Source organism: Gadus morhua, chromosome 3 (assembly GCF_902167405.1).
Source record: "Gadus morhua chromosome 3, gadMor3.0, whole genome shotgun sequence".
Taxonomy (NCBI): Eukaryota; Metazoa; Chordata; class Actinopteri; order Gadiformes; family Gadidae; genus Gadus; species Gadus morhua.
In genome coordinates this window covers 2,663,572-2,687,450 of record NC_044050.1, presented here as the reverse complement: position 1 = coordinate 2,687,450, position 23,879 = coordinate 2,663,572, and the positions used below count along the sequence as shown (strand labels likewise).

Below are 23,879 nucleotides of genomic sequence, written 5' to 3'. Positions count from 1 at the left end.
CATTTCGTTCTTTAGAGCACGGTTATTTTTATTTATTTATTTATTTTCAGTTTTTGAGGAGGTGCTTCAAAGATGCAAATGTTTCTGCAATAATCCAAAATCCAATGGAAAAACCCGTTGGCTTTTTGTCAAGGGAACCCAGGGCGACGCCAACATCCGGGTTGGCCAACATACGTCATCCCTCCACCACTCTGCTGTAAAAACACATGTTCAAATTGAATGAGCATAATAATAATGATAATAATAATAATTCTGCCATAGTATTTATTTAAGGGGGGGCATAAAAGTATTTTGGCCATTCATAGTGTTGATCAGCAGAGAAATTATTTGTCCGCAAAGACGGTGACGTCGCTTAGCAACGGAAGACGCTGGGGTTGACAAGTCACGGGACTAATACCCATGCAAGTGAACGAAGCGTTCCACGGCATTGAGAAGACCCGTGTAATAAAGGCCTATAATATTTCTGTTCATGGCATAGATTTCTCCTCCGATTAGGCCAATAAACCAATGATAAAATAAAAATAAAAACGCTCAATCAAAGGCCCGGCCCGGGGATAGTGGTGGGAAATATCGGCCCGACCCGGCCCGCGTCCGGTCCGGGTCCGGCTCGGGCTCGGGCAGAGAATCTAAACACTGACTGGAACTACTTAGCAGGTGTCTGTAGGCCTATATCAGGAGTTAATGCACGCCCTGCAACCAATCAGAATACGAGTATTCCCCCAGACCGTGGTATAAACAATATTATTCACGAATTATAATCAACCCCTACACATCAATATTATTAAATACGGTATGATTTCTAGATGTCATGGCAACGTCCGCTCGCGACACTGGACTTGCGAGACATCGACGCAGACTTTCATTCACATAGCCAAAAACAAGAGAATAGATGGCTAGATAAAATAAACATCAAGACATACAATTCTAAAAAGAACAGATGAAGCAGCTACCCTTTTTTCCTTCGCGGTTTGCCTACAGAGCAGCGCACCTGCATTTAATATATCCTTGAACTGTCACAATTTCTCAGAATCAAAGGTGAAAGTAGAAACGGGTGGCCAAAAGCTGTCATTTGTTAGTTATCACAGACAATTTTCAACAATGAATGATCTCTACGCAGAACCTTAGTTTGGAAGTCGTGCTTAGTGACACGACAAATACTTCCAATTGAAATCCAAAATTTAGAAAATACGTGTCCCTGATCACCTTTCAATAGATTAAATAATGTGCATGGGTTGAATTGCGTGTGTCTCACGCCGAATGCATGAGACTTGAGAGCCCTGTACTTACGTGACACAAACCAGCACCGCAAGCGTTCTCTCCCGCTTGAGATGACGTCTTTCTGTAGGCTATAGGTTTATGGGTCTGATTTCCCATGCTGATATTTCCGGAGATTCTCGGGCATCTTCGACAATTTGGCTATAGATTGTCTCATTACATGCAAAATAATATTATTATAGCCTAATTATATATATAGCCAATATATGCCAAAACCACAAATGTTATATATATATATATATATATATATATATATATATATATATATATATATATATATATATATATATATATATATATATATATATATATATATATATATATATATATATATATATAACATTTGTGGTTTTGGCATAAACATAACTAGGGTGCACTGTACTATCTGTGCACATCCTTTCTGAAGCCTCTCTCTCGCTCTCTCTCTCTGTTAATCACGTTAATTGTCTGAGAACACTCCCATTCAGAATGCATTGGTTTACTTTTGTTCTGTGTAGCACGAAAAAAGTCTGACTATCGTGCTCTGGAACACGATTCAATAGATTAACGTTTGTGCGCATGAGCACGAAATCGCGTGATACCGGGTTGCAGCTCAACAAGGTGTGGCAAGAACAATGGGATAGGGAAAATTAGGGTCGGTTCCTGCATAGAATTCAGAGGCAGGTGGTAACAAGGAGACAGGGCTACTGGAACAGAAGATGTGAGGTTATCATCACAAGACCACGCATAGGGCACACATGTCTTAACCACAGTATGAACATCATAGGCAAACATGAAACAGGGGTCTGCCCAAAATTTAATGGAAGAGAAACAGTGGAGCATGTTTTACTACAATGTGAAGCGTACAATTTGGAGAGAAGGGAGCTGTTGAAAAATGTTAAAGCTTTGGGTCAAACAAGCTTGACCTTAGAGGGTTTACTCTCATTTTCCACACTGAGACCACCAGAATGGAAACATGTAATGACTTATCTAAAAGCAACAGGTTTATTTGACAGATTATAATTTAATCTGTTGTTTTCTATTTATATGATTTTGTTTATTTACTTTTGTTCTTTTGCATAGTTTATAACGTATGATCTCCATTGAAGCTCTAAACCAAACAGTAGGTGGCGGTAATACGCCATATTGGTTTGCCAATCGCCAAATAAATAAACACGAAAGAAGAAGAAGAAGAAGAAACGTATGCCGAGGATTTCCGGAACCTGCCGATGTCATGTCAAAGCAATGCATTCTGGGTATTCGTCGGGCGAGTTCAGGTGACTCGGGTCCTATAGTGTTATCTTCAGCTGGCCGACTCCACCTCAGTGGTCTTTCATAGTTTTCATCCTGATTGGTGACTTTAATCCAACGGGAGTCCGTCGGTGGACCGGGACATGGACCTCACCGCCCCGCTCCCACGGTCAGCTCCCGCGGCTCCTCTCTAACCGGAAGCTCCGCTAGCTCCACTAGCTCCACCAGGTAGCATGTCGCTGCTAGCTGCTAGCTACGCAGATAGCCACTAAAGTTGTCTCCTCGCTGAGCCTGTTCGTACCGTAGTGTCTTCACGGACAAAAAGTGTGTTCTCCACACGTCCACCTGCTGTGTGCTAGCGGGTGAACCGGAGTTCATGATGACAGTGAGGGACTGTTGACACCCACCGGGCTCCGTCATCAGAGGGTCTCCACTCGGGTTGGAGAGCACAGAGTTTAATGTCTTACCTGCATTATGGTTCAAATCTCTGTCGTTTGTATAAAAAGGGTTTGGGGCCATACGTCAAACAGGTTTGGTGTAGAGCCGAGCTAGCTTCGCCTCTAGCCGGTTAGTCTGCCAGTGTTTCCACTCCAACTCGGTCAGGACTTGTATATCCATGTAGATGTCTATATAGATGCTGAAGTATATTGAGCTAATCCGATTTAGGAATCATTACCGTATACATCGCTTGTCCAGAGGACCTCCACGTTACAGACCCCAGCCACCTGTCTATATAGTAACATACCTGGAGTGATGCTGGTTCTTCTGAACCTTCATATTCTTCATGTCATGGTAGACTCGGGATTCATGCCGAGATGTGACTAATTGAACTGCATTTCAAACTGAACTTTATGTATCTGTTTGCTCAAGAATATTGAAATTGTCCAAGTTGTATTAACTTGTTGAACACCTGAATGGGTGGAAGTTTCGGCTCCCTAAAAGAAGAGACATTCCCAGGTTGTTTGTTTGAGGTTGTTTCCATATAATATGTAGTTATTATGCATGATTGTTTATTATATGCATCATACCTATAAGTTTCCTTTGCTGTAGTAGCACCATAGTACTTTTCTGTGTCTAGTTAATATTCCCATAATACATGTTTGCATGGATCCGATCACCTCAGAATACAGATCTGATGATCTTCTGTTTCCCTACAGGAATATCCTGGAGTAACTGTTGAGAATCATGGAGCCAGATGTGATTCGGATGTACTCCTCCTCTCCTCCCCCGCTGGAGGATGGTGAAGAGGAAGATGACTTTGGAGACTTTGATGGCTTCTCCAGCGTCCCCCACAGTGTCAGCCTCACAGAGTTTGACACACCCACCACGTTCAACCAGGTCCAGGCGCTCAATGCTACCTCCCCGCCTGAACTCCTAAATAACGGGCGTGTGGCAGGCCACCCGAGCACCGCCGCTCCCCACACCCAGGAAGGGGACCCGGCCAAGGCCAACGGGGTCTTGTCCGGTGGCCGCCACAGCAGTTGCCCTTCGGAAAGGACGGTGGGAGAAACTAAAAAGGCTCTCTCCTGCGGTCTGCTCCCTGTGGATTGCAACGGCGAAGGCCCGGAGGTTTTAACAAACGGGTTTAAGATGCTCGATGTTCAGGGAATTCCTTCACTGCAAAATTCTGTCAACAGCTGTAGAACCGGAGCCTCCCCAGAGGACACGGAAGCTGTCCCGCCTGAAAGCCGGGATGACGAATTTGCAGACTTTGCTGCTTTCGCAGATGTTGGAGCCAGCGACAGTCCGACTGCACACACAGCAGAGGTTTCACACAGCCCGTTCGGGGGCTGCTCACTCCGGGAGGGTCCCAGCCCAGTCTACTCTAACATAGACCAGGGAATCACTTTAGAGGGGGACATGGAGGAAGCACACAGAGTTGGACTGGATGGCTCAGAATCTGTATCCTCTTGTGAGCTCCCAGACGTACCGTCAAGCCAGCAGCAGGGCGGTCTCTCAGATACCAAATCAAAACAACCGGACTGCCTTCCTGAGCACTTAAATACATTCTGCACTACGACAGAAATGCTGGCTCTGAACGGATTTTGTGATGACAGGGCTGAAGAGACAGCGGGCAGTGGCGAAGACTGCACTCCTCAAGAAAGGACCGGCAAGGAAGAAACAACTGAACGGTCAGTGGAGGAGGCCACTGGAAACGGGACAGAGACTCGGACCTCGTTGGACCAGGACCCCCCAGAGCTGTGTGGGGACCCCAGCACTACTGGCTTGGGGCCCTCTGCCCTACCCCAGGAGGACTCTGCTGCGCCCAACCATCACAGCCCGCCGCCAGAAGACCAGGACGTGGGTATTAGGGGTTTTGACGATGTTGATGGCTTCAGTGATCAAGACTTTGCTCATTTTGACCAGTTAGATGTCCAGGTGGAGCACGACCTGCCCAGCACCCAGTCGACCGCAGACCAGCAGGTCCCAGGGGACCAAGAAGACGAGGACTTTGGGGATTTTAACACCCAAAGGTTTGAACCTGCGGGAACAGGGGAGGAGCAGGAGGAAGGGGAGGAGCCTCTTCCTCTTGAGGACAGCAACTACAACAGCAACGATGACAAGGACAGAGGCCAGTTCACTGAGTTCCCAGGCAGCGACAGCTTCGGGAATTTCAGCTCGGTCGCAGTGGACGTGGCGCCGCAAGCGGGTGCGGGCTGGAGCGCCTTCAGCGAGGAGGCAGGGCCGGCAGACGAGGACTCGTGGGCGGCATTTGATGGAGAGCAGGGCTCTACTCCAGAGGTACAGGAGGAGTGGTCCACACCCGAAGCCCCTCCCCCAACCTCAGACCACCCAAACAGCAGGACAGAGGTCCACTCTGTAAGTAGCGCTAGTAGGGGCCCTTGATAAGCATATGACAGTCCTTGGGTTGAGGTTACTTTACAAGTCCCCGAGGGCAGATCTCATAGACTATACAAAAACATGTACTAAGAGTGGCCCTTCACACCTCTACTGATGCAGGATGCCTGCTTGGTGCCAGCCTTTAATTGAGGGGGAGGGGGGGGGGGGTATTAAATAGAATGTCCAACATAAAGAATGGATACTACTATTCATAAAATGTAGATGATAAAAAACTGTTCCCAACTGTTCCAGTAAAAGGATTCTGAAGAATTGGTCAAATTGCACAAATTGAAGTCTTATTCGCTGTGGAACACCTGCTGTGAGAACACTAACAATATGGGTCTGAGAAGAGGTACCCCCCCCAGGCCTGCTCATTGACTAACTAAAGATGGGTGATTGGGTCATTATCATCATACAGAGAAATGGCCAAGATGGTGGTTGGGGCGGCAGCAGCAGCGAGTCACTGAAACCCTGTTCACGGAAAACCCGTGTCACGGAAACAGGAGTCCTTTAAACATGCCCTCCGGTCAGTCTGCAGCAACTGAGCCAGGCAGCGGACTCGGTTTCTGAGTGATAAGGGTTGTAGAGGGTGGACTGTAGAATCCAAGATCTTTTCAGTTTGATTTGGTTGGTTCATTATCGTTTGAAAGAATTGACCAGAGTATTGCGTTTACAGCTAGCGTAGTTCAACATGTGATTAGATAACAATCGTTCAAACAGTGAGCAGAGATGTCTTTGTTTCATTCACCAAGTCCTCCCTCTGTGCTGGCATGTTCTCACCCCTCTTTTGGAGTTCTAGTCATACCTTCCTGAGGTGCGGGCAAGCCCTTTGCTGCCGTGTTATTCATTCACGGTGTGAAATGTAGCCCCGGTTCCCTTTCCTTTCAGCACTGAGGGGGCGCATGTTTAGACTGCAGGAGCGGAGCACGCTAGGCTCTGTAATCTGATCTCAGGGATCCGCCTTCCTGCCAGTGTGACCTTGCCAGCTTGTTTCTGCCCCAGCAGATACGATAGCTGCACACATTCCAAGTCAGCCACTCCGCTACAAACAGTTTATCCTCATGGGCCCATAGATCCTTTCCACGTCAAGGATGGAGTTCCCTCTCTCCATTGTTTTTGGGTTAATTCCTGACCTATTCTGAGGTCTTTGATGCCCTCTTATAGGGACTCTAGACGAGCTGTGGTTCAACGTTATCGCACAACATTCCCTAAATTATCAGCTTCGGCTGAGTAATCAAACACGGGGACAGCATTAAAAAGGGGTCATATTATTGCGGCCTGATTGACTTCTGTGCAAGATGACATCACAAACCATTCCAGCAGTTTGATCACACTGATCCTCACTCCTCTGCATCGTCATCCATCAGTGGGCCATACAAAAGTCTGATGCAATGAAATGGTTGAAGGTATTAAAGTGGCAAAAGTTGTATTTTTTTCTACCATTGTAAACACAATAGGGGCTACGAGTTACAAGTCCTTTGTTACAGGTGAACAAAACCTATTCTGTGCATCACAACTTCAAAGAGTCATGCACTTGACACTTTTGCCTCAATCACTCCAGCGCAGTTGGTGCAAAACACATTCATACTAGCCTGGTGCCATGCTGCCTTGCACGCAATTTCATTTTGCGCTGCTAGGCAGCCTGGATTCCATGGATCCGATTTTTGCCTGAGATAGGGAACCAATCACAGAACGGGGAGGGACGGCAAGACGATGACGACGTAAATGCGACACACCGAAGTTTATTTTGAAAAAATAGCAACTTTCAGCGTTAAACTCTTTCATTACCAAGAAGGATGTCTTTGCCCTGCTACGAACAGGCTTTGATTGGCTATGAGCTACGTACAGACTCGTATGATAGACATTCGTAGCGCCCAATAAACGGCTCCGGGCAATCGTAAACCACGCCTCAAATACGAGAAAAATGAATGTGTGGTTCCAATACCTCATCTCAATGTAGATTGAGATGAGGTCTGGCGTTAGCCAGGCTACATTCATACACCCGTGTTTCATAATCTAAGAACATGCAAAAATACTGCATTCGTAAACCGAAATGTGAACTAATGCATCAGAAGTTGCACATCTGTGAAATATTTCCTCACAAATTAAATTATATAAACAAAATAAGGAAATTTGTGTTAGGTTGATTATTTCTCTGTGGTAACAATGCTTTTTGGCAATAAATCTTATGCCGTTCGAAACACTGTATAATTCCCTTTCGAATGGTGCCCCATTTGTTAGGAACATGCACTTGTGGGATGAGCAGCAGAGCTGAGTATGTGGGTTGCGGCCATGAAAATTTTGACAAATCTTCTCTTTGGTGTTTGGTGGATTCGATGATTGAAGTTTGAAGATACAAGACATAATGGCAATTTGACTATTTATTCATTTCACAAACAGGAGCCTCAGTAGCGTGTGGAAGAACCATACACAGCCACAACAGCCTGGCACCTCCTCCTCATGCTGGTCACCAGCCTTGTCACACACTGCTGTGGGATGGCATCCCATTCTTCAACCAGCATTTGTCGCTAGTCAGCCAACATGGTTGTGTTGGTCACTTTGGCACGAACAGCACACCCAAGCTGATCCCACAAGTGTTCAATGGGCTTGAGGTCAGGACTGCTAGCAGGCCATCTGCAGAATCTCACCATGGAGATTTCCTCCAATGATGACAAGCCTTGTTTTTCCAGTGAGGGAGATGCTGCCCCACACCATCACACTTCCTCCACCAAAAGATGTTATTCTATCGGTGCAACAATCAGCATAGCGTTCTCCGCGTCTCCTCCATACTTGGACCCTACGATCCAACTGCCGTAAGCAGAATCTGGACTCATCACTGAACATAACGTTCCTCGCATGTTCAGGTTCCAGTGCACGTGTTGCCGACACCAGCGCCAACGGGCCTGACGGGGAAGGACAGTCATGGCAGGACTCCTGGCAGCCCTATGAGACCGGAGATTGGCTGTGTGTAGTCTGTTCCCGATTGTCTGAGCAGAGAGCCGTCGGTCATCGTCCTGCAAACCTTGACTGCGAATCTGTAGAAGACGGCCTACAGCACCTAAGTGCTGACGGGGTGATGTAAGGGTCTTCTTGGGGTGTCGTCTTAAAAGACAGGCCACTTCGCAGCCTGTCTTTGACATCCCCCGTTATATGGAACTTGGCCTTCATTTTGGAGAGGGTAATAGGGCTCAGTCCAAATAATGCCGCAACTTGGTTTTTGCAAAACACCAGCTTGAAATTGCGCTATCGCAAGAGCCCTATCACGATCAGTCAAACGCGGCATGCCAATTCTTGGAGCAGACACTTACTGACTGTAGCTGTATTTACAGTAGTAGGGCCCATGCTCACAGGTGCCAATCAGGCACCTGATTGGCAGCACCTGGGGGTACCAGAAGCTCAAAACAAGTGTCGATAGCAACAGCAAAATAACCTGTTTGGCAATGGCAGAAAAGATTTGGCAAATTTTTCATGGGCGTAACCCACATACTCAGCGCTGCTGCACATCCCACAAATGCATGTTCCTTACAAATGGGGCACCATTTGAAAGGGAACTAAACAGGCTTTCCAACAGTATAAGATTTATTGCCAAAAAGCATTGTTACCCCAGAGAAATAATCTACCAAACACTAATTTCCTAACTTTTTGAGCTAAGTTTAAATCGCTATGTTCAATGACCATTTTAATGAGCGACCACAAGTCCATCGATACAACTGCTCGAATCTGCTTGAAAGAGTCTCGGCTGTTTTTCTTGCGGATACTTTTGTAATGTGTCTGTGGTACAAGTGTAGCAAATGTGATTCATATCCGTATGACGCAGAGTGTCCGTGGGCGGGAAAAAATTGCAGCAATTACACTCCAAGCAAACTCTTACTTTCTGGTGTCTTAAAAGTAGGGTTGGGCAATCGTCTACAAACTTCCATCGTCCGATAGCGCCCCCTAGCGATCGCCGATAGTCGATACTATCGGGGGGGGGGCACCTTTATAATAATTTTATAATATTAATTATTTATAACAATTTATCACTTTGAAAAAAATCGCGTTTTTATTTTTCGATTTTTTTCTTAAAAACGAATACGATGGTCTTCCCCTTGGACCAGCGTGAGCATCCGCTGATTTATGTTTCGATGCGTCGGCGCCGGCGGCGCTGTCATGACACACGCTGATGACACACAGCTCGTAGCTGTGTTCGAAATCGTTCCCTATCACAGATATAGTGCACTATATAGGGTGCTCGCTATTTTGTAGTGTTGTTCGAATTCTCACTGGTTAATTTCATGCCCTATATGCACTTAAAATACCCAAAATGTGAGTGTACATATGATGTTCCCTACGTGTTGTTACTCCCATATACCACAATGCAATGCAGTCGTGTTTTTCCGGAGGAGAAGAAGAAGCTCAATAACCGCAAGCGGCGAAAACGACTACATTTAATGATGGAGTCTCCGGCTTTCGTTTAGAAATATCAACAATTTATTTGGGATTTAACAAGAAAATGAAACATTCAAAATTAATAAGAAAAACCTTGTTCAAGGAAATGTAACATTCAACATCAATACAACCTCCAGCTTTCCTCTAGAGTGCCCGGTTTGTTTACACAATCTGGGCGCATCTGTCTGCGTCACACAACTACCCGGCGCATTTACTGACGCAAATGACGTTTAGAAATGTTCAGCGTAGTATCTGAATTCTCGTTTGTTCGTTCCCTATGTAGTGCACTATATCATGAACACTATAGGGAATAGTGAGTGAGTGAATAGGGAACGATTTCGAACACAGCTCATGTACCACAGCTGTGACCCGGAAATGGTGCAGCGGGGTGTGATGTCATTTTGCCGTGCGAGCAGACCGGTAGGTTTCGTGCCCCTCCCCTCTCCTCTCGCAGCAGTGAGTGAATACGGCAGGTCAGCGCTACATAGTATGTTTTCCACCGGTGCCAGTTAATTTCAATTACAATTTGCGGTGCTTTTTAAGTTGAAAAAATAGCTACCACAGCACTTTTAAAAAAAATAAATAAAAATAAATAATAATAATAATTATTAAAATATAATTATCGGCTACTTGAGACGATCGACGATGGAATCCATCTATCGTCGATGGTCGATAGAATCGACTATCGGCCCATCCCTACTTGAAAGTAGTCGAGGGCATCCTACACGACGAAGCTGGGTATCTTGCATTATGTCAAATTAAATTACTTAGTTCAACTAAATTCCCACCAAATTATTGCATTAACATGCAGCAAGTGTCCTTCAATGTATTTTAATGGTCTGCTTGGATGGTCCCAGTATAGTTTGAAAAATGCACCCCCTGCCGGCGACTTTCATTGATTAATGCCGGAAGGGCGTGACTTCGCCATTCTATAGAGTGGCGATGTCACGCCCCTTCCGGTAGACCCCATGGGACCTATGAAATCGTAAAATGTGAATGGGTTTCAATGGAGCGTAAGTAATTATCTTCTGGTCCCAGTCTTTATATGCCCCGGATTACACATATGTTTTTTGAGGATTTAAATTAGGGCTGGGCGATATGGCCTAAAAAAAGAATCCCAGATTTTTTCACAAAAAATCAGATTTCCGATTCAAATCGATTTACATAAAAAGGCATTATGGCAGGCCCTGCCATTGTAAACAGTGTAACCTGTAACATTACATAAAATTTAAAATATATAAAATATAAAATAAAATATTTCTGTAAACATAAAATATTACTAATGATAAGAGATAAAGGGCCAACATAACATTCAAACTTTCAACATGTGTTCATAAATATACAGTGTTTTGCAAACGGTAATTGCCTTAAAAAAAAAGACACACACAGAGCCATAGACGCATTATGACATATCGGGCCCCTGGGCACGTGGACTCCGCAGGCCCCCCCCCCCCTTCCAACATAAACACATGCACCCAGAATACACACACACTTATTGGCGATAAGTCATTGGCCTATACCTGCAACTCAGCAGGATTTGTAGCACAGGAAAGGCAACCTCACAATAATAATACCAATAAAGGCATCTTTATTTAACCAAAACAGGATAAAAAATATATATAATTTATGACATTTTTGGCGATGTGAACGAATTTCGAATGCACAGCTTTCAACCACAAATAAAAACGACTTAAAGCAACTCAATACGAACAGTTCCTTACATTAATTGACAGTAATGCATTTCACCTATGAAATGCATTTTTTCCGGGCTCTGTTCCGTGCAAAATCCTCCACGATATCACCAAAGTCCAGTGCATTGGTAAGGTCGCTCTCAATTGCCATGAGAGAAAGTGCCTTGAGGCGTTTTTGTGACATTTTCGTCCTCAGTTCATTTTTAATCCTGGACAGAAGAAGAGAGAATGACCGCTCCCCTTCGCAATTACTGACGGGCAAAGTCAGAAAAAGCCGTAGTACTAAATAGGCCTACACATTTGGAAACATAGATTGCAGTCCACAATCGAGTATAATTCGTAGCAGTCCTTTTGGGGTTGCATCACCTCCAGGCTTGTTAAATGATCTGAACTGAATAAATTCATTGCTTCAACCCTCCACTTAGAGTTCGCCGTTGCTCCATGTTTAAATGACAGTGACTTGTTCGTGACCGGTCTCAAATTCACAAACTGAAATAGTGCCCCCTATTGATCTTTTGATTAATTTATTTACTCGGTAGTAATAGGCGTACTATTGCTGTTTTCGCTTGAATTTTTGTATTTCTCTACTGATTGCTTCGACAATGCAACATTAAAAGTTACTTACGGTGGGGCCCAGGGCCCCACTGTTAGTAACTTGTGGGGCCCTGGGCCCCACTGTTAGTAACTTGTGGGGCGGCTCAGTCTACTTCAGTTACTAACAGTGGGGCCCTGGGCCCCACTGTTAGTAACTTGTGGGGCCCTGGACCCCACTGTTAGTAACTTGTGGGGCCCTGGGCCCCACTGTTAGTAACTTGTGGGGCGGCTCAAGGGGGCCCCAAGGGCACCCCTGAGCCCTTGGGCCCCTGGGCATGTGCCCGGTGTGCCCGTGCAGTAATCCACCCATGCACACAGCTCTTTCCTTCACTCTTCTGTATTGAATGAGGAAGAGGAGCGCGATCCCCCTACTGGAGCCCCGAGGCATTACCAACAGATCGACGAATTACCAACAGATCAACGAATTATTAAACCACATCGATATATTTCAAATGAATTATGTTAACCTCAAAATAGATTATACATATATGAATAAATTGTTGTATACAACCTGTCACACTCGCTGCCATGTTTGTGTATCACTTTGGTAAATGCGCGCTCTTTGCGGGGGGAGGGCTGAGCCCATTCCGAACTACGGGAGCTGAGAGGGAAGCATTGGCGGATGTTGAAGAGAAAACCGATTTTCATTTAAACAAGTCGACGTGAGCTACACACTCGAGTTAATCGATAAAATCGGTTTATTTCCCAGCCCTAATTTAAATGATCATTTTTCATGTCAAGAGTTTGACTGTTTATTGTGCAATTGTTCAGTTAAAGGCTGTAGAGAAAACACAATGAGAAAGGACTACATGTCTCGTATGTGACGTCATGCTCCCTGCGACTGGTGTGGACAAGACCGACAATCTCCCAATGGGCATAACTGTAACTCTCCACATGCCCTGATTTATAATGTTTTTCACCTCTTTCGATGCTTTTATCCTCCCCTTGGAAAAAAGCGGTGAAGTGGAGCAGGGAGATTGCCATGTCTGTATCGGAGTTCCAAGTGCGGGTGGTGATGTATATCATTCGCGTCGAAAGCAGCGAAGAGTTGTAGTTCACAAAGCGGCCTCACACGAAACGTAACATTATCAAATCTTTTCGCAAACATTTTTAGTTTTCTTTGCATGAAAAATGATCTTTTAAATCCACAAAGGTGTTTAAACCGGGGCACATAAAGACTGGGACCAGAAAATAATAACTTTCTCTTCATTGAAACCCATTCATATTTTACGATCTCATAGGTCCCATGGTCTCTACCGGAAGGGGCGTGACTCCACCACTCTATACAAGTGGGGAACAGGAATGTGTCTCCGCAAAAAATGTCTGGATATCAATCAAAGGCTCATAATTATTTTTATACCATGTAATTATAAATTGTACATTTTTTCCTTCAAAACGCCACCTCAAGCGTTTTATAAGCTGTTTTATTTGTTTATTTATTGCTGGAGAAGGAGGGGTGGGCAGCTGCAAGGAGTCGTAGTGAAACAAATGTTTCGGCTCGGTATCCGAGAGGGCTCAGTGGCCTTCGTTAACTTCTCATTCGAGGTTTTTCCTTTTACAACATGAATGACGTTGATGGTTTTTTTATCACTTAAAGTCGCAGAGGGATGTGCAGACAGACATCTCGCTTATGATGCTACAATGCTAACAATGCTTCACAACAAGAATATTTCTGCATCCGGCACGTCATGCACCAGGGCGTGGCTGGCTCCCATGATACGGAAGAAAAATTGTAATCCGCTGTCCTTTCTTTAATAGGTCCATGACATAGACGTGTTGCAAAAGCATTTGCAAGAAAATCAACAGCTGAGCAGCTGAGCTGTAGCAGCAGATTTGAGCAGTGTTATCGATGGACTTGTGCTCGGTTATTAAAATGGTCATTGAACATAGCGACCTATATAATTTCAAATCTGAGGAAATATTACGCAGATGTGCAACTTCTGATCCATTAGTTCAGATTTGGGTTTAGGAATGCACAATGTTTGTGCATGTTCTCAGATTATGAAACACTGGTGTATGAATGTGTTGTGCACCAACTGCGCTGGAATGATTGTAGCAAAAGTGTGTGGCTCTTTGAAGTTGTGATGCACAGAATAGGATTTGTGCACCCGTAACAAAGGGCTTGTGAACTTGTAGTCCCTATTTTGTGTTTACACTGGTAGAAAAAATATTTACGACTTCAAATTTGCTGTTACTCAGTCATTTGTGACTTAAGTGTACACATGCAAAATAAATATTGAAAACGTATTAACTGTTACATATTTGTGCCTTTAGTTTACGCGTGCTAAAGACTTTTGCTACAATAATACCTTCATAGATATGTATGTGTACATAAATTGGCTGCCGACGGGTGGTGCTGATTGTAAAAGCATGTCCTCCTGGCAGCAGGTGGCGCTCTCAGGTCGTGTGGAGAGGCTGTTTCAGCAGAGCTTCCCAGGGAACCCCGTCACCGAGGTGGAGGAGAAGGTGCCCCCCCTGAAGTGTCTCCTGGAGCCCACGGAGGAGCCGGGGGGCGCCCCCCAGGGGCCAGGAAAAGGGCCCAGGACCACACCACCCAACGGGTCAGTCACGTCCCCACCTGTATCCTAGGTGTACCCCTCGGCGTACCCCTCGGCAGAGAGTTATGACATGTCAGCTTTATTCTGACTCATTGAATCTAGCTACAGGTTTTTGTGCCACACATGAAATGTTTAGTATTTAGATTATATTGGAAAACCCACTGTGGATTTGGTGAAACAGAACGTTAATGTGATGTCTTGGCCATCGATAAATATGAACAACTGTCGCTCTTGGACTTTTGAAGTGTGAAAGCATCTGAAGAGACGAGGAAAGGGAGACATGCAAGTGGAGCACATTGCCAAGATGAGCCAAACAACATTCCTTTAAACAAAAAGACTGGTTTTCCTGGATGATGGTGGTGGTGATTGTCTCTCAGGACAAACCTGTAACCTGTACTCATTACAGCTGCGTGTCCACCGCAGGAACTCTCCCCAGAAGCTAGGAACCTTTTAGTCCCTTGAAAAATAGTTCCTGGGAATAAAAGATCTTTGTACTTGAGTCCACCGTGAAATCCTCTTTAAACCAGGTCTATACAAAACCACCCATTGATGTGTGTTGTGTGTGTGCTCCGATGTAGAGCGCTGCGGGCCAACGTGTGGAGGCAGCTGCTGGACATCCACGAGGCGTTCGGGCTCAGGCACCAGTGGGGAGGTTCCCATAGCAACAAGACGCTGCTCTGCTCCCTGGGCATTGACACCCGGAACATCGTGAGTAGCGGCTCGAGAGTCGGCTCGCATTCAAACCGTTCTCGACCCAGAGCGCTGATGAGGACCTGGTGGCCCCTGGTCCTCCTGATGGGGACCCACACGACCCACCTGGTGGCCCCTGAGTTCAGCCAGGCCGTGGTTCTCCACCTGGTGGCCCCCGAGCTCAGCCAGGCCCTGGTCCTCCACCTGGTGGCCCCTGAGCTCATCCAGGCCCTGCTATGTTATGGCATCATTGTCTTATGGCCGGTTCAGACTACATGTTTTCAGCCCGATTTTGCCCCGACTCTTTCGTCGCAGACAAATTTGCGAATCGTACACGATTTTGACAGGTTGGCGATGAGACGAGGTCTTGTAATCTGACATGCTTGCGATCTGCGATGTTTTCGTCTGCGACGTTCGAAAACCCCATTCCGAAAAGTTTGTCATGTCAGAATTTTTTGGGGAATCGCATGACGTATACATTGTTGACATGAGGGAACCACGCTCCCAGTTGCGTGAGGGAAGCCTGCGAACAGCTGGAGCTCACGCGCAGTGTTTAACAACTGACTTCACTGCACTACACTGAGTAGGAGTAACTACTGCAATAATGAATGCAAACAATAACAAGAAGAATGCTAATAAAGAAAACGATAGAAAATGGAGCAATATAATGGAGACAACTTTGGTGGAAATGTGGCAGCAATGTCCCTGCATTTTCGACGTGTCCTCAAAGGACTTTCACGATAGGGTGAAAAGGGATACAGCCCGGGATCCATTGTTGACGCTTTGTTGCTAGGCTACGTTGTTGCTGCGTCTACTTTGTATAGTTCATGTCACGCGCAACGCATCTACTGTGAGGAATTGCCGCATTGAGCAGATATAAAAACTACTGGAACCTTTATGACAAAAATGTAAAAAGCATTTATGTTAGTTCTAAATCCTAGATTTTCCAAATATCTTGTAAACGTGAATGATACAAAGTAGAGAGCATCGCACCCTCAAATCTTGTAGTGTGGCCAGTCTTACGACGAGACAAGGCCCGATTTCCTGGCTCTGTGATCGTATAGTGTGACATGTTAAATCGTAGAGGAATGTCTGAGAATCGTGTAGTCTGAACCGGCCATTACACAATGCCTTCAAATTAAGCTTTTATTCATCATGGCCTTCCTTTCATCTTTATATTGCTAACCGGTTGGTGAATATTGCAACGTAGAGGTTGCATTATTTGGAAAGCAAGGACCGGCCGTCTGACCTTTTAAATACTACAGTCGATTGGCTTTTGTGTTGCTTCTAGAAATATAACTTCAGTTCATTAGTGCTCTGGTTGTCTCCTGAACCTCCTCTCTCGTCATCAGCTCTTCACAGGCCAGAAGAAGCAGGCCATCATCGTCCCCATGTATGCTGCCAGCCTGGTGAGTGCATCATAACCGCTGCTCCTACCTAGACCCTCCAAACCAGTACCATGTAGAACAGAACCCAGCCCTCACTGGGACCAGTAGAACAGAACCCAGCCCTCACTGGGACCAGTAGAACAAAACCCAGCCCGCTGCTCATGGTATTCAGGCCTGATGCTGTTGCTCAACAAGGCCGGTGACCCATTTGAGAATTAAAATCATTAGCAAAACTTTAATTCAAAGTATTTTTACTTGGCGTAGCACAGGCTAAATGTAAGCTACCAAGACGCTGAGTGTGTGTGTGTTGCAGGGCATGTTGGAACCCACCAAAGAACCTGTGAAACCCATCTCGGCCGCAGAGATGATCACCTCCATAGCACAAGCGCCTCCGCTGGGAACAGAGAAGAGCCCCTGTCCAGACACGGCCCAGGTACCTCATCACTTACACTTCCAGGACCCACTCCTGGTACCCTGGTAGGGATGTCTAGTAGCATGTACACTACTGTTCAGTGCCCTTTTCAGGTGGACTTCATTCTGCATTTGTCCTTGAAAGGTCGATCTGAGGTAGAGCCCTGCTACTCCTGGATAGTGTTCCTAACGTCTGGGCATGCTTCAACGTACTGCTGTAAATGATTTTACCTCCCAGTAACTGCTTAGCTGCTGCTAGTCATGTGCAAAGGAGCCATAAAGGTACACCCTTGGTTTCAGCCCTGTGTGACCTGTGAGCAGACCTTCAGCAGGAAGATGACTCCACTAGATTTGGATGGTTGTGCATCATCCTGCCCTCTTCATCAACACGGAGAACAATGCTCACTTGAGCCTCCCTGCCCCTATCTAGTGTGTTTGATATGGTTTTGCAGGGCTATTTTCCTTTCTCAGGGACCAGGCATGACTCCCAAAATAACCGGTTATTCTAGGAAGAAGGCTCCATAAGTCAGCAGACAGTAGGATGTTCTCACCAGTCCCCTCCTCTGTGTTTGTGTTCTCGGTCCTGTCCCCGCGGCTCCCAGCAGGAGGCCCTCCCACCTGTCCAGTTTGACTGGAGCAGCAGTGGCCTTACAAACCCCCTGGATGGTAAGTGTCTGCCTCCTCCTCTTCATCTCCTGCTCCTCTCTCCTGCTCCCTCCGCATCCTCAGAGCATACAGGGATAGATGGGGGATGAAGACCACACCCACTCAGGGAATACAATAGTAAAGGGCTTGGTCCTAGATTAAAGATGGACATTTAAAATGACCCGTCATAGCATTTATCAAGAACGTTTACTAAAAACAAAAATTATATTTAACAACTGAAAAGCTCGAACCACAGAAATATTTTTTTCTTAAAGTGAACAGAGGGTGTCTCCTGATTGGCCGGTCCCCCCCCCCTCCTGGTCGGCTTCTCCCCTGTGTCTCTGTCTCCCCCACGTTAACCATGGCTGCTCCTTTGTCTCTTTCTCTCTCTCTCTGTCTGTCTCTCCCTCCCCCATGTTAACCATGGCTGCTCCTCGCTCCCTCGCTTTCTCTCGCACACTCCCCCATGTTAACCATGTCTCTTCTTCCCCTCTCACCCTCTCTGTCTCTCTCTATCTCTCTTCCTCCCCCATGTTAACCATGGAAATCTCTCTCTTTCTTTCTTTCTTTCTTTCTTTCTTTCTTCCCCCCCGTACGTTAACCATGGCTGCTCCTCGCGCTGTTTCTCTCGCTCTCTCTTCCTCCCCCATGTTAACCATGGCTGCTCCTCTCTCTTGTCTCTCTGTCTCTCCTGGTCTCTCTCTCTTGTTTGTCTTTCCTGGTCTCTCCCGGGCCCTGCGTGGCCCAATGCAGCGAGCGGAGGCTCCTCTTTGTTAAACCTGGATTTCTTTGGCCCCGTTGAGGACTCGGGCCCAAGCAGCTCCACCTCTATCCCAGGTCAGCAGCATGGGGCGTCCTTCTGCTATGTGGTGCCTTGAGTTCAGGATGTGCTGACACAGAGCAACCCAACACAGGGCTCCTCCACAGAGCCGCCATCCCACATCAGGCACCACACGGGCTGTCAGTAAGGGCAGCCATGTCGGTGCATCCCCGCTTCTTTCTGTTGCTTTTCTGCCCTGCTTTTTCCTCCCTGCTTCTTTGTGAAGTCCCCCTCCTCGTTGGAGGTCCCGCTGGAGGCGCCGGCGGGACGACCCTCCTGCCACCCACGACAATGTGTTGTGGTGCTTGTGTCCCCTGGCGTCCCCTTCAGTGCATGACGGGTCTGACGGGCATCTGCTGATTGTCGTCTGCATGGAAGAGGCCGTGCGCTCCGGTTGTCTGGGTTTGACACATTTGTACACCTGCTCTCTCCCGATCTCAGGTGTAGATCCAGAGCTGTACGAGTTGACCACGGCAAAGCTGGATTCGACCGGTTCCGGCCGCCGCGTGGTGGACGCCTTCGCACGCCTCATGTCAACCATGGAGAAGACCAGCACCTCCGCCAGGTCAGAGGTCACCGGTGTTGTCGGAGGAGACCTTTGCTGTGTTCTATATCTTCTGATATCCATGCTTCCATGAGTACTTAAACGTAGTACACCATCCACAATCATTAAGTGCGCTGATTTTCAGATGTCTGTCATTCCAAACGGAATACTCCATGTTGCACTAACCAGAAATTTCAACCAAGACTGCCGCTGGGGCTCCTCTCCCGCAATAAACATCCAGCTTTGAATGTTGAACTCTTCACGCATAGTAGCTATAAAAAGCTGTAAAAGCTATAAAAACTACAAAATGACTTGATTAATGTGGAAAATGTGCCAACGTTGGCTCAGCCTGGCTCCGCCCTCTTCCGCTGCGTAGCTAAGATGGCTGCCCTTGAGTACGAAAAGTGCATCGGTCCACACTTTGCGGTTTGACCGTTTTTGAGTAGGGGCGTAACGGTACACAAGTCACGGTTCGGAACGTACCTCGGTTTTGAAGTCGCGGTACGGTACGGTCATGGTTAAAGGGGAATGGCCGTGGTCAGCAGCAATGAAAACACCAATGCGGGATCCTTGGATCACTGGCTCTTCAGATAATAATAATAATAACACACCTGCAAACTTGTCGCTTTTCGGCGACAATAATCGTTTTCTTGGTCAATTGGGTCATTCACCTGAATCGCGTAGTAGAAATACTCTCCGGTTCTACGCAATTCAGGTGAATGACCCAATTGACCAAGAAATTGTCTAGGGGGGGGGGGGGGGCTGTCCTTCATATGCATGCCATGCAAGCTATAATTGCGAAACATTATTGGATAATTCTTATAATTGACATTTCTTAAAGGGGAATGGCCGTAGTCAGCAGCAATGAAAACACCAATAAACTTGGTTATGGCCTCTGCATTTCTGAATTCCCCGACAGGGGTTGTTGAAATAGTGTCGTGAGATGGCAACTATCCATCAACGCAACGGAGATGGCAAGGGCTGTGATTGGTCCTTTAACAAAATCATTATTGTTTAAACATCAGCTCAGTGCAGGAACTACCGACATAACGTGCTGTGTGTTGGCGGCATCATTGCGAATGAGTGCATGCTGCCATTGATCTGTTGCAGTGTAAGGTCCTTGGGGAAGGTTGCTGCTATGACACGCCTCCCCTGTTTACCTGGCACTTTGGATTTTAATAGGGTTAAGTTAAAACCTATGTTAAAGTTCGCTTTGACTTTGACGTTTTTCCCAGTCTCCCCAAAACAAGATGTCAACGTTCCCCCCTGCTCGAGGGCTTTGCTTCGTGATGTTTCTTGATGTCTGAGCCCTGAGGGCCTTTTCTGAGGCGTGTGGAGCTCTGTCTGGGTGGTGTGTGTGTGTGTGGACGTGTGGAGCTCTGTCTGGGCCGTGTGGATGTGTTGAGCTCTGTCTGGGCCGTGTGTGTGTGTGTGTGTGTGGACGTGTTGAGCTCTGTCTGGGCCGTGTGTGTGTGTGTGTGGACGTGTGGAGCTCTGTCTGGGCGGTGTGGACGTGTTGAGCTCTGTCTGGGCCGTGTGTGTGTGTGGACGTGTGGAGCTCTGTCTGGGCCGTGTGTGTGGACATGTGGAGCTCTGTCTGGGCGGTGTGGACGTGTTGAGCTCTGTCTGGGTGATCTGTCTGGGCGTCGTGTGTGTGGACGTCTGGAGCTCCATCTGCGCGACGTTTGACCGCGGCATCCGAGAGAAAGTTGAGCTTCACAGACTCTTGTAGTATAACTCCGAGATGTGTGGAGCTCGAGCTGACCCTTGACTTTGATGATTACGGGATCCTGGGATCACTGGCTCTTCAGATAATAATAATAATAACACACCTGCAAACTTGTCGCTTTTCGGCGACAATAATCTTTTTCTTGGTCAATTGGGTCATTCAGCTGAATCGCGTAGAACCGGAAAGTATTTCTAGGGGGGGGGGGGGGGGGGGGGGGGGGGGCTGTCCTTCATATGCATGCCATGCAAGCTAGAATTGCGAAACATTATTGGATAATTCTTATAATTGACATTTCTCTGGGCCAATCAGAATCTTGAATCAGAATCTTCACCGGCTCTTTAAGTGTTTATTTGTCCTTATTTGTATTTTTTTGTATTTTTTCCTACGGTTCAACAGGAAGCCCAAGAAGGAGGAGCACCTGAGTGCGGAGGCGGCCAAAGTGATGGCCTCCCTGCCCGACCTGTCCTTCATGCAGGCCAAGGTCCTGATGTTCCCCACCACCCTCACACCCCTGGGCTGCTCCAGGGCCACACCCGACTGAGGGCCCTTCCTGTGCTCTGCACCGCCGCGCTCCTCCTCCTGCTCCTCATCATACTCAACCCGCTTTCCATTTGTTATGAGTGTGTTGTTGGTTTTGTGTCTGTTTTTCTTTGGTTATTTTGGTGGCTGAGGTTTTGGGTTCTGAGCAACTCTATTGCAACTTCCCCCCCCCCCCATCTTTTTAAATTGATGTTGGGTTTGCGTATTATTATTAATTTTTAACTTTAAGCAGGTGATTGGCTCCTTGCCTGGGGGGGGGGGGGGGGGAGCTATATTGGGGACTTGTTGCCCAACTAAAGATATCAATATCATTTGGTCCAATGGCAGTCATGTTTGTGATTGGTCAGCGATAGGGACGTAATCACTCATGTACATAGTACATCCTGGAGCCCCAGTTCCCTTTGGAGTTAATTTTTATCCTTTAGATCATTATTTGAGGTTTGATTTCCTATGTTGCTGTCTAGTGGAAGTGCATCAGTGTCTTTTTGAAGGAAACTCGAGCTGGCATTATACCTGCAAAGGTTAAATCAAAGTAAGTAAATGTATAGTATAAATAAAATGCATATTTAATATCTATACATAATATATATATATATTGTATAAACTTGAAACCACACTGCCTGCGAAATCCAGTCCAATGTATTTGCCTGTTGTGTTTATGATCTTTTAAGTTTCCTTTGTGTTTAAAGGGGACATATTATACCACCAGGTGTGAGTGTGATTAGCAGTTACAAGCCATTTTGAAAATTGGCATTTTCTGACATCACAAGTGGGCGTGTCCAACTTGATGTGTGCTGGATAGATGAGCAATGTTTGCTACAGTTCACTGGGTAGGCTGGCAGACTGATTTATCCAGCACATATCTAGGTGGAAACGCCCCCTAGTGATGTCAGAAGACGCAGATTTTCAAAATGGCTTGTAATGCCTAATCACGCTCACACCTATTGGTATTATGTCACCTTTAAGTGTTTGATTATGTTGACCCAGGGCTCCTAGTACACTACTAGTAAGACTAGGACTGTCCCTTTTGTCCGTCACCTTCCCCTCGTCTGCCTCATGAAGAGGAGGCCTGCATGGGAGGCTGCTTCTGAGACCAAGCAGAGAGGAACACTCTTCCTGTGATTATTGTTTTATCTTAATGTTTTTTGTCTGGGTGTTTGTGGTTTGGTGCTGGTGGTTGATGAAGCAGAATAATGTTTTGGTAAAATCCACTGAAACTATCAACACCTCTCTGAGAGCTGTCGACCTGCAAGGGAATTAAGGGACCAATGGTTTTGCTTCAGTTAGTATCACTGTCCAAGATGAAGTGCATTTATGTTTGTTTCTCTCATTTGCTTTGTTTGCAGCTTATTGTTTGATCTTAATATTTAGTTTTATTTTTGTCGTACCACTGTCACCCCGTCTCTCCAGGAGGATTTTGCACATTGTAAAGATGAAATGGATGTAATCATAGTCCACTGTGGCTTTAGACTGTACAGTTAAAACTATGAACTGTAAATGTATGGGGAATTTCCTATGGAAACATCCTCTGACTTGAAGAGCCTGTCAAAGGTCAGCGTGCATGCCCGGCTTCTTCGAGACTTTACGTGTGTCAACTTTACATTTAGTGTACACAAGAAATTAAAGTAATTTAAGAGATAGATTGGTTTCTTCTGTTGTGTCTCAAATTTACAATTGGAGAAACAGCTCTATCATGCTTAAGGTGTCAACGAGTCAAGCGCCTCCTTCTGATCACATATGTGAAGCTGCTATGAAGATGACTAATGAACAAAACCCATTTGAGCCTGCTGCATCACACACTGCTACATCATAGGCGTAAAGCGATCCGAGCATCCTGATGGCTACACCTCTGATCGCCCCTACTGGACATCGCTGGTATGAAGGCAGATTGTAAACCGTCAGATACCAGGTGGTTTTACAGAATGCCTCTTGACCGTTTGGAATGAACATTACATTCCTGTTTCATTCATAGCATTACCGTACCAAAGTTAAGTGAAGCCTGGCTGCTGGACGTTGTGTGCTGGGCCTACTGGTTTGGAAGCAGAAGGTATATAGGATTTAGCTCTGTGTGATGGGCCTACTGGTTAGACAGCAGCAGGTATAGAGGATTTAGCTCTGTGTGATGGGCCTATATAGGCCCATCAGTATATAGGCTGCTGGTGTGATCATCACCTATATGCACCGGTAGCAAGGCTGGCCTCGCTGAAGAACATATATTCACCCCGTTTACTCTTTTTACTTGGTTTATCATGGAAAAACATTGTTTAATCCAACTTTCTGAACTATTAGTTGGGTTTATCTTCATGAAGGAGACCAGAGATGAGTCACATCTCATGATGTGGTCGCCAGGGTCCTGGACATGATGTGGTCCCCCCGGGTCCTGGACATGATGTGGTCCCAGTACCCCAGGTCCTGGACGCGATGTGGTCCCAGTCCCTCGGAGCACTACGAGAACTTGGTGAAATGTATCCATTCAATGTGATTTGTCAAAATGT

General features: G+C 46.2%; 1 protein-coding gene across 6 annotated transcripts; it reads left to right on the top strand.

Annotated features, from left to right (window-relative positions):
• Window positions 1–2,470: 2,470 nt before the first annotated feature.
• aftpha (aftiphilin a) lies at window positions 2,471–23,024 on the top strand. 6 transcript variants are annotated; one of them, XM_030351397.1, is made up of 9 exons: window positions 2,471–2,733; window positions 3,663–5,247; window positions 14,448–14,620; window positions 15,196–15,325; window positions 16,660–16,716; window positions 17,009–17,128; window positions 17,709–17,772; window positions 19,013–19,136; window positions 21,241–23,024. In XM_030351397.1, exons 2-9 carry the CDS (start codon window positions 3,691–3,693, stop codon window positions 21,383–21,385), a joined length of 2,370 nt encoding a protein of 789 aa, XP_030207257.1. In that variant the 5' UTR covers window positions 2,471–2,733; window positions 3,663–3,690; the 3' UTR covers window positions 21,386–23,024. The 6 variants fall into 6 exon arrangements, with proteins under 6 accessions (XP_030207257.1, XP_030207256.1, XP_030207254.1 ...); XM_030351396.1 differs by having other exon boundaries at window positions 14,445–14,620; XM_030351394.1 differs by having other exon boundaries at window positions 3,663–5,325.
• Window positions 23,025–23,879: the final 855 nt, after the last annotated feature.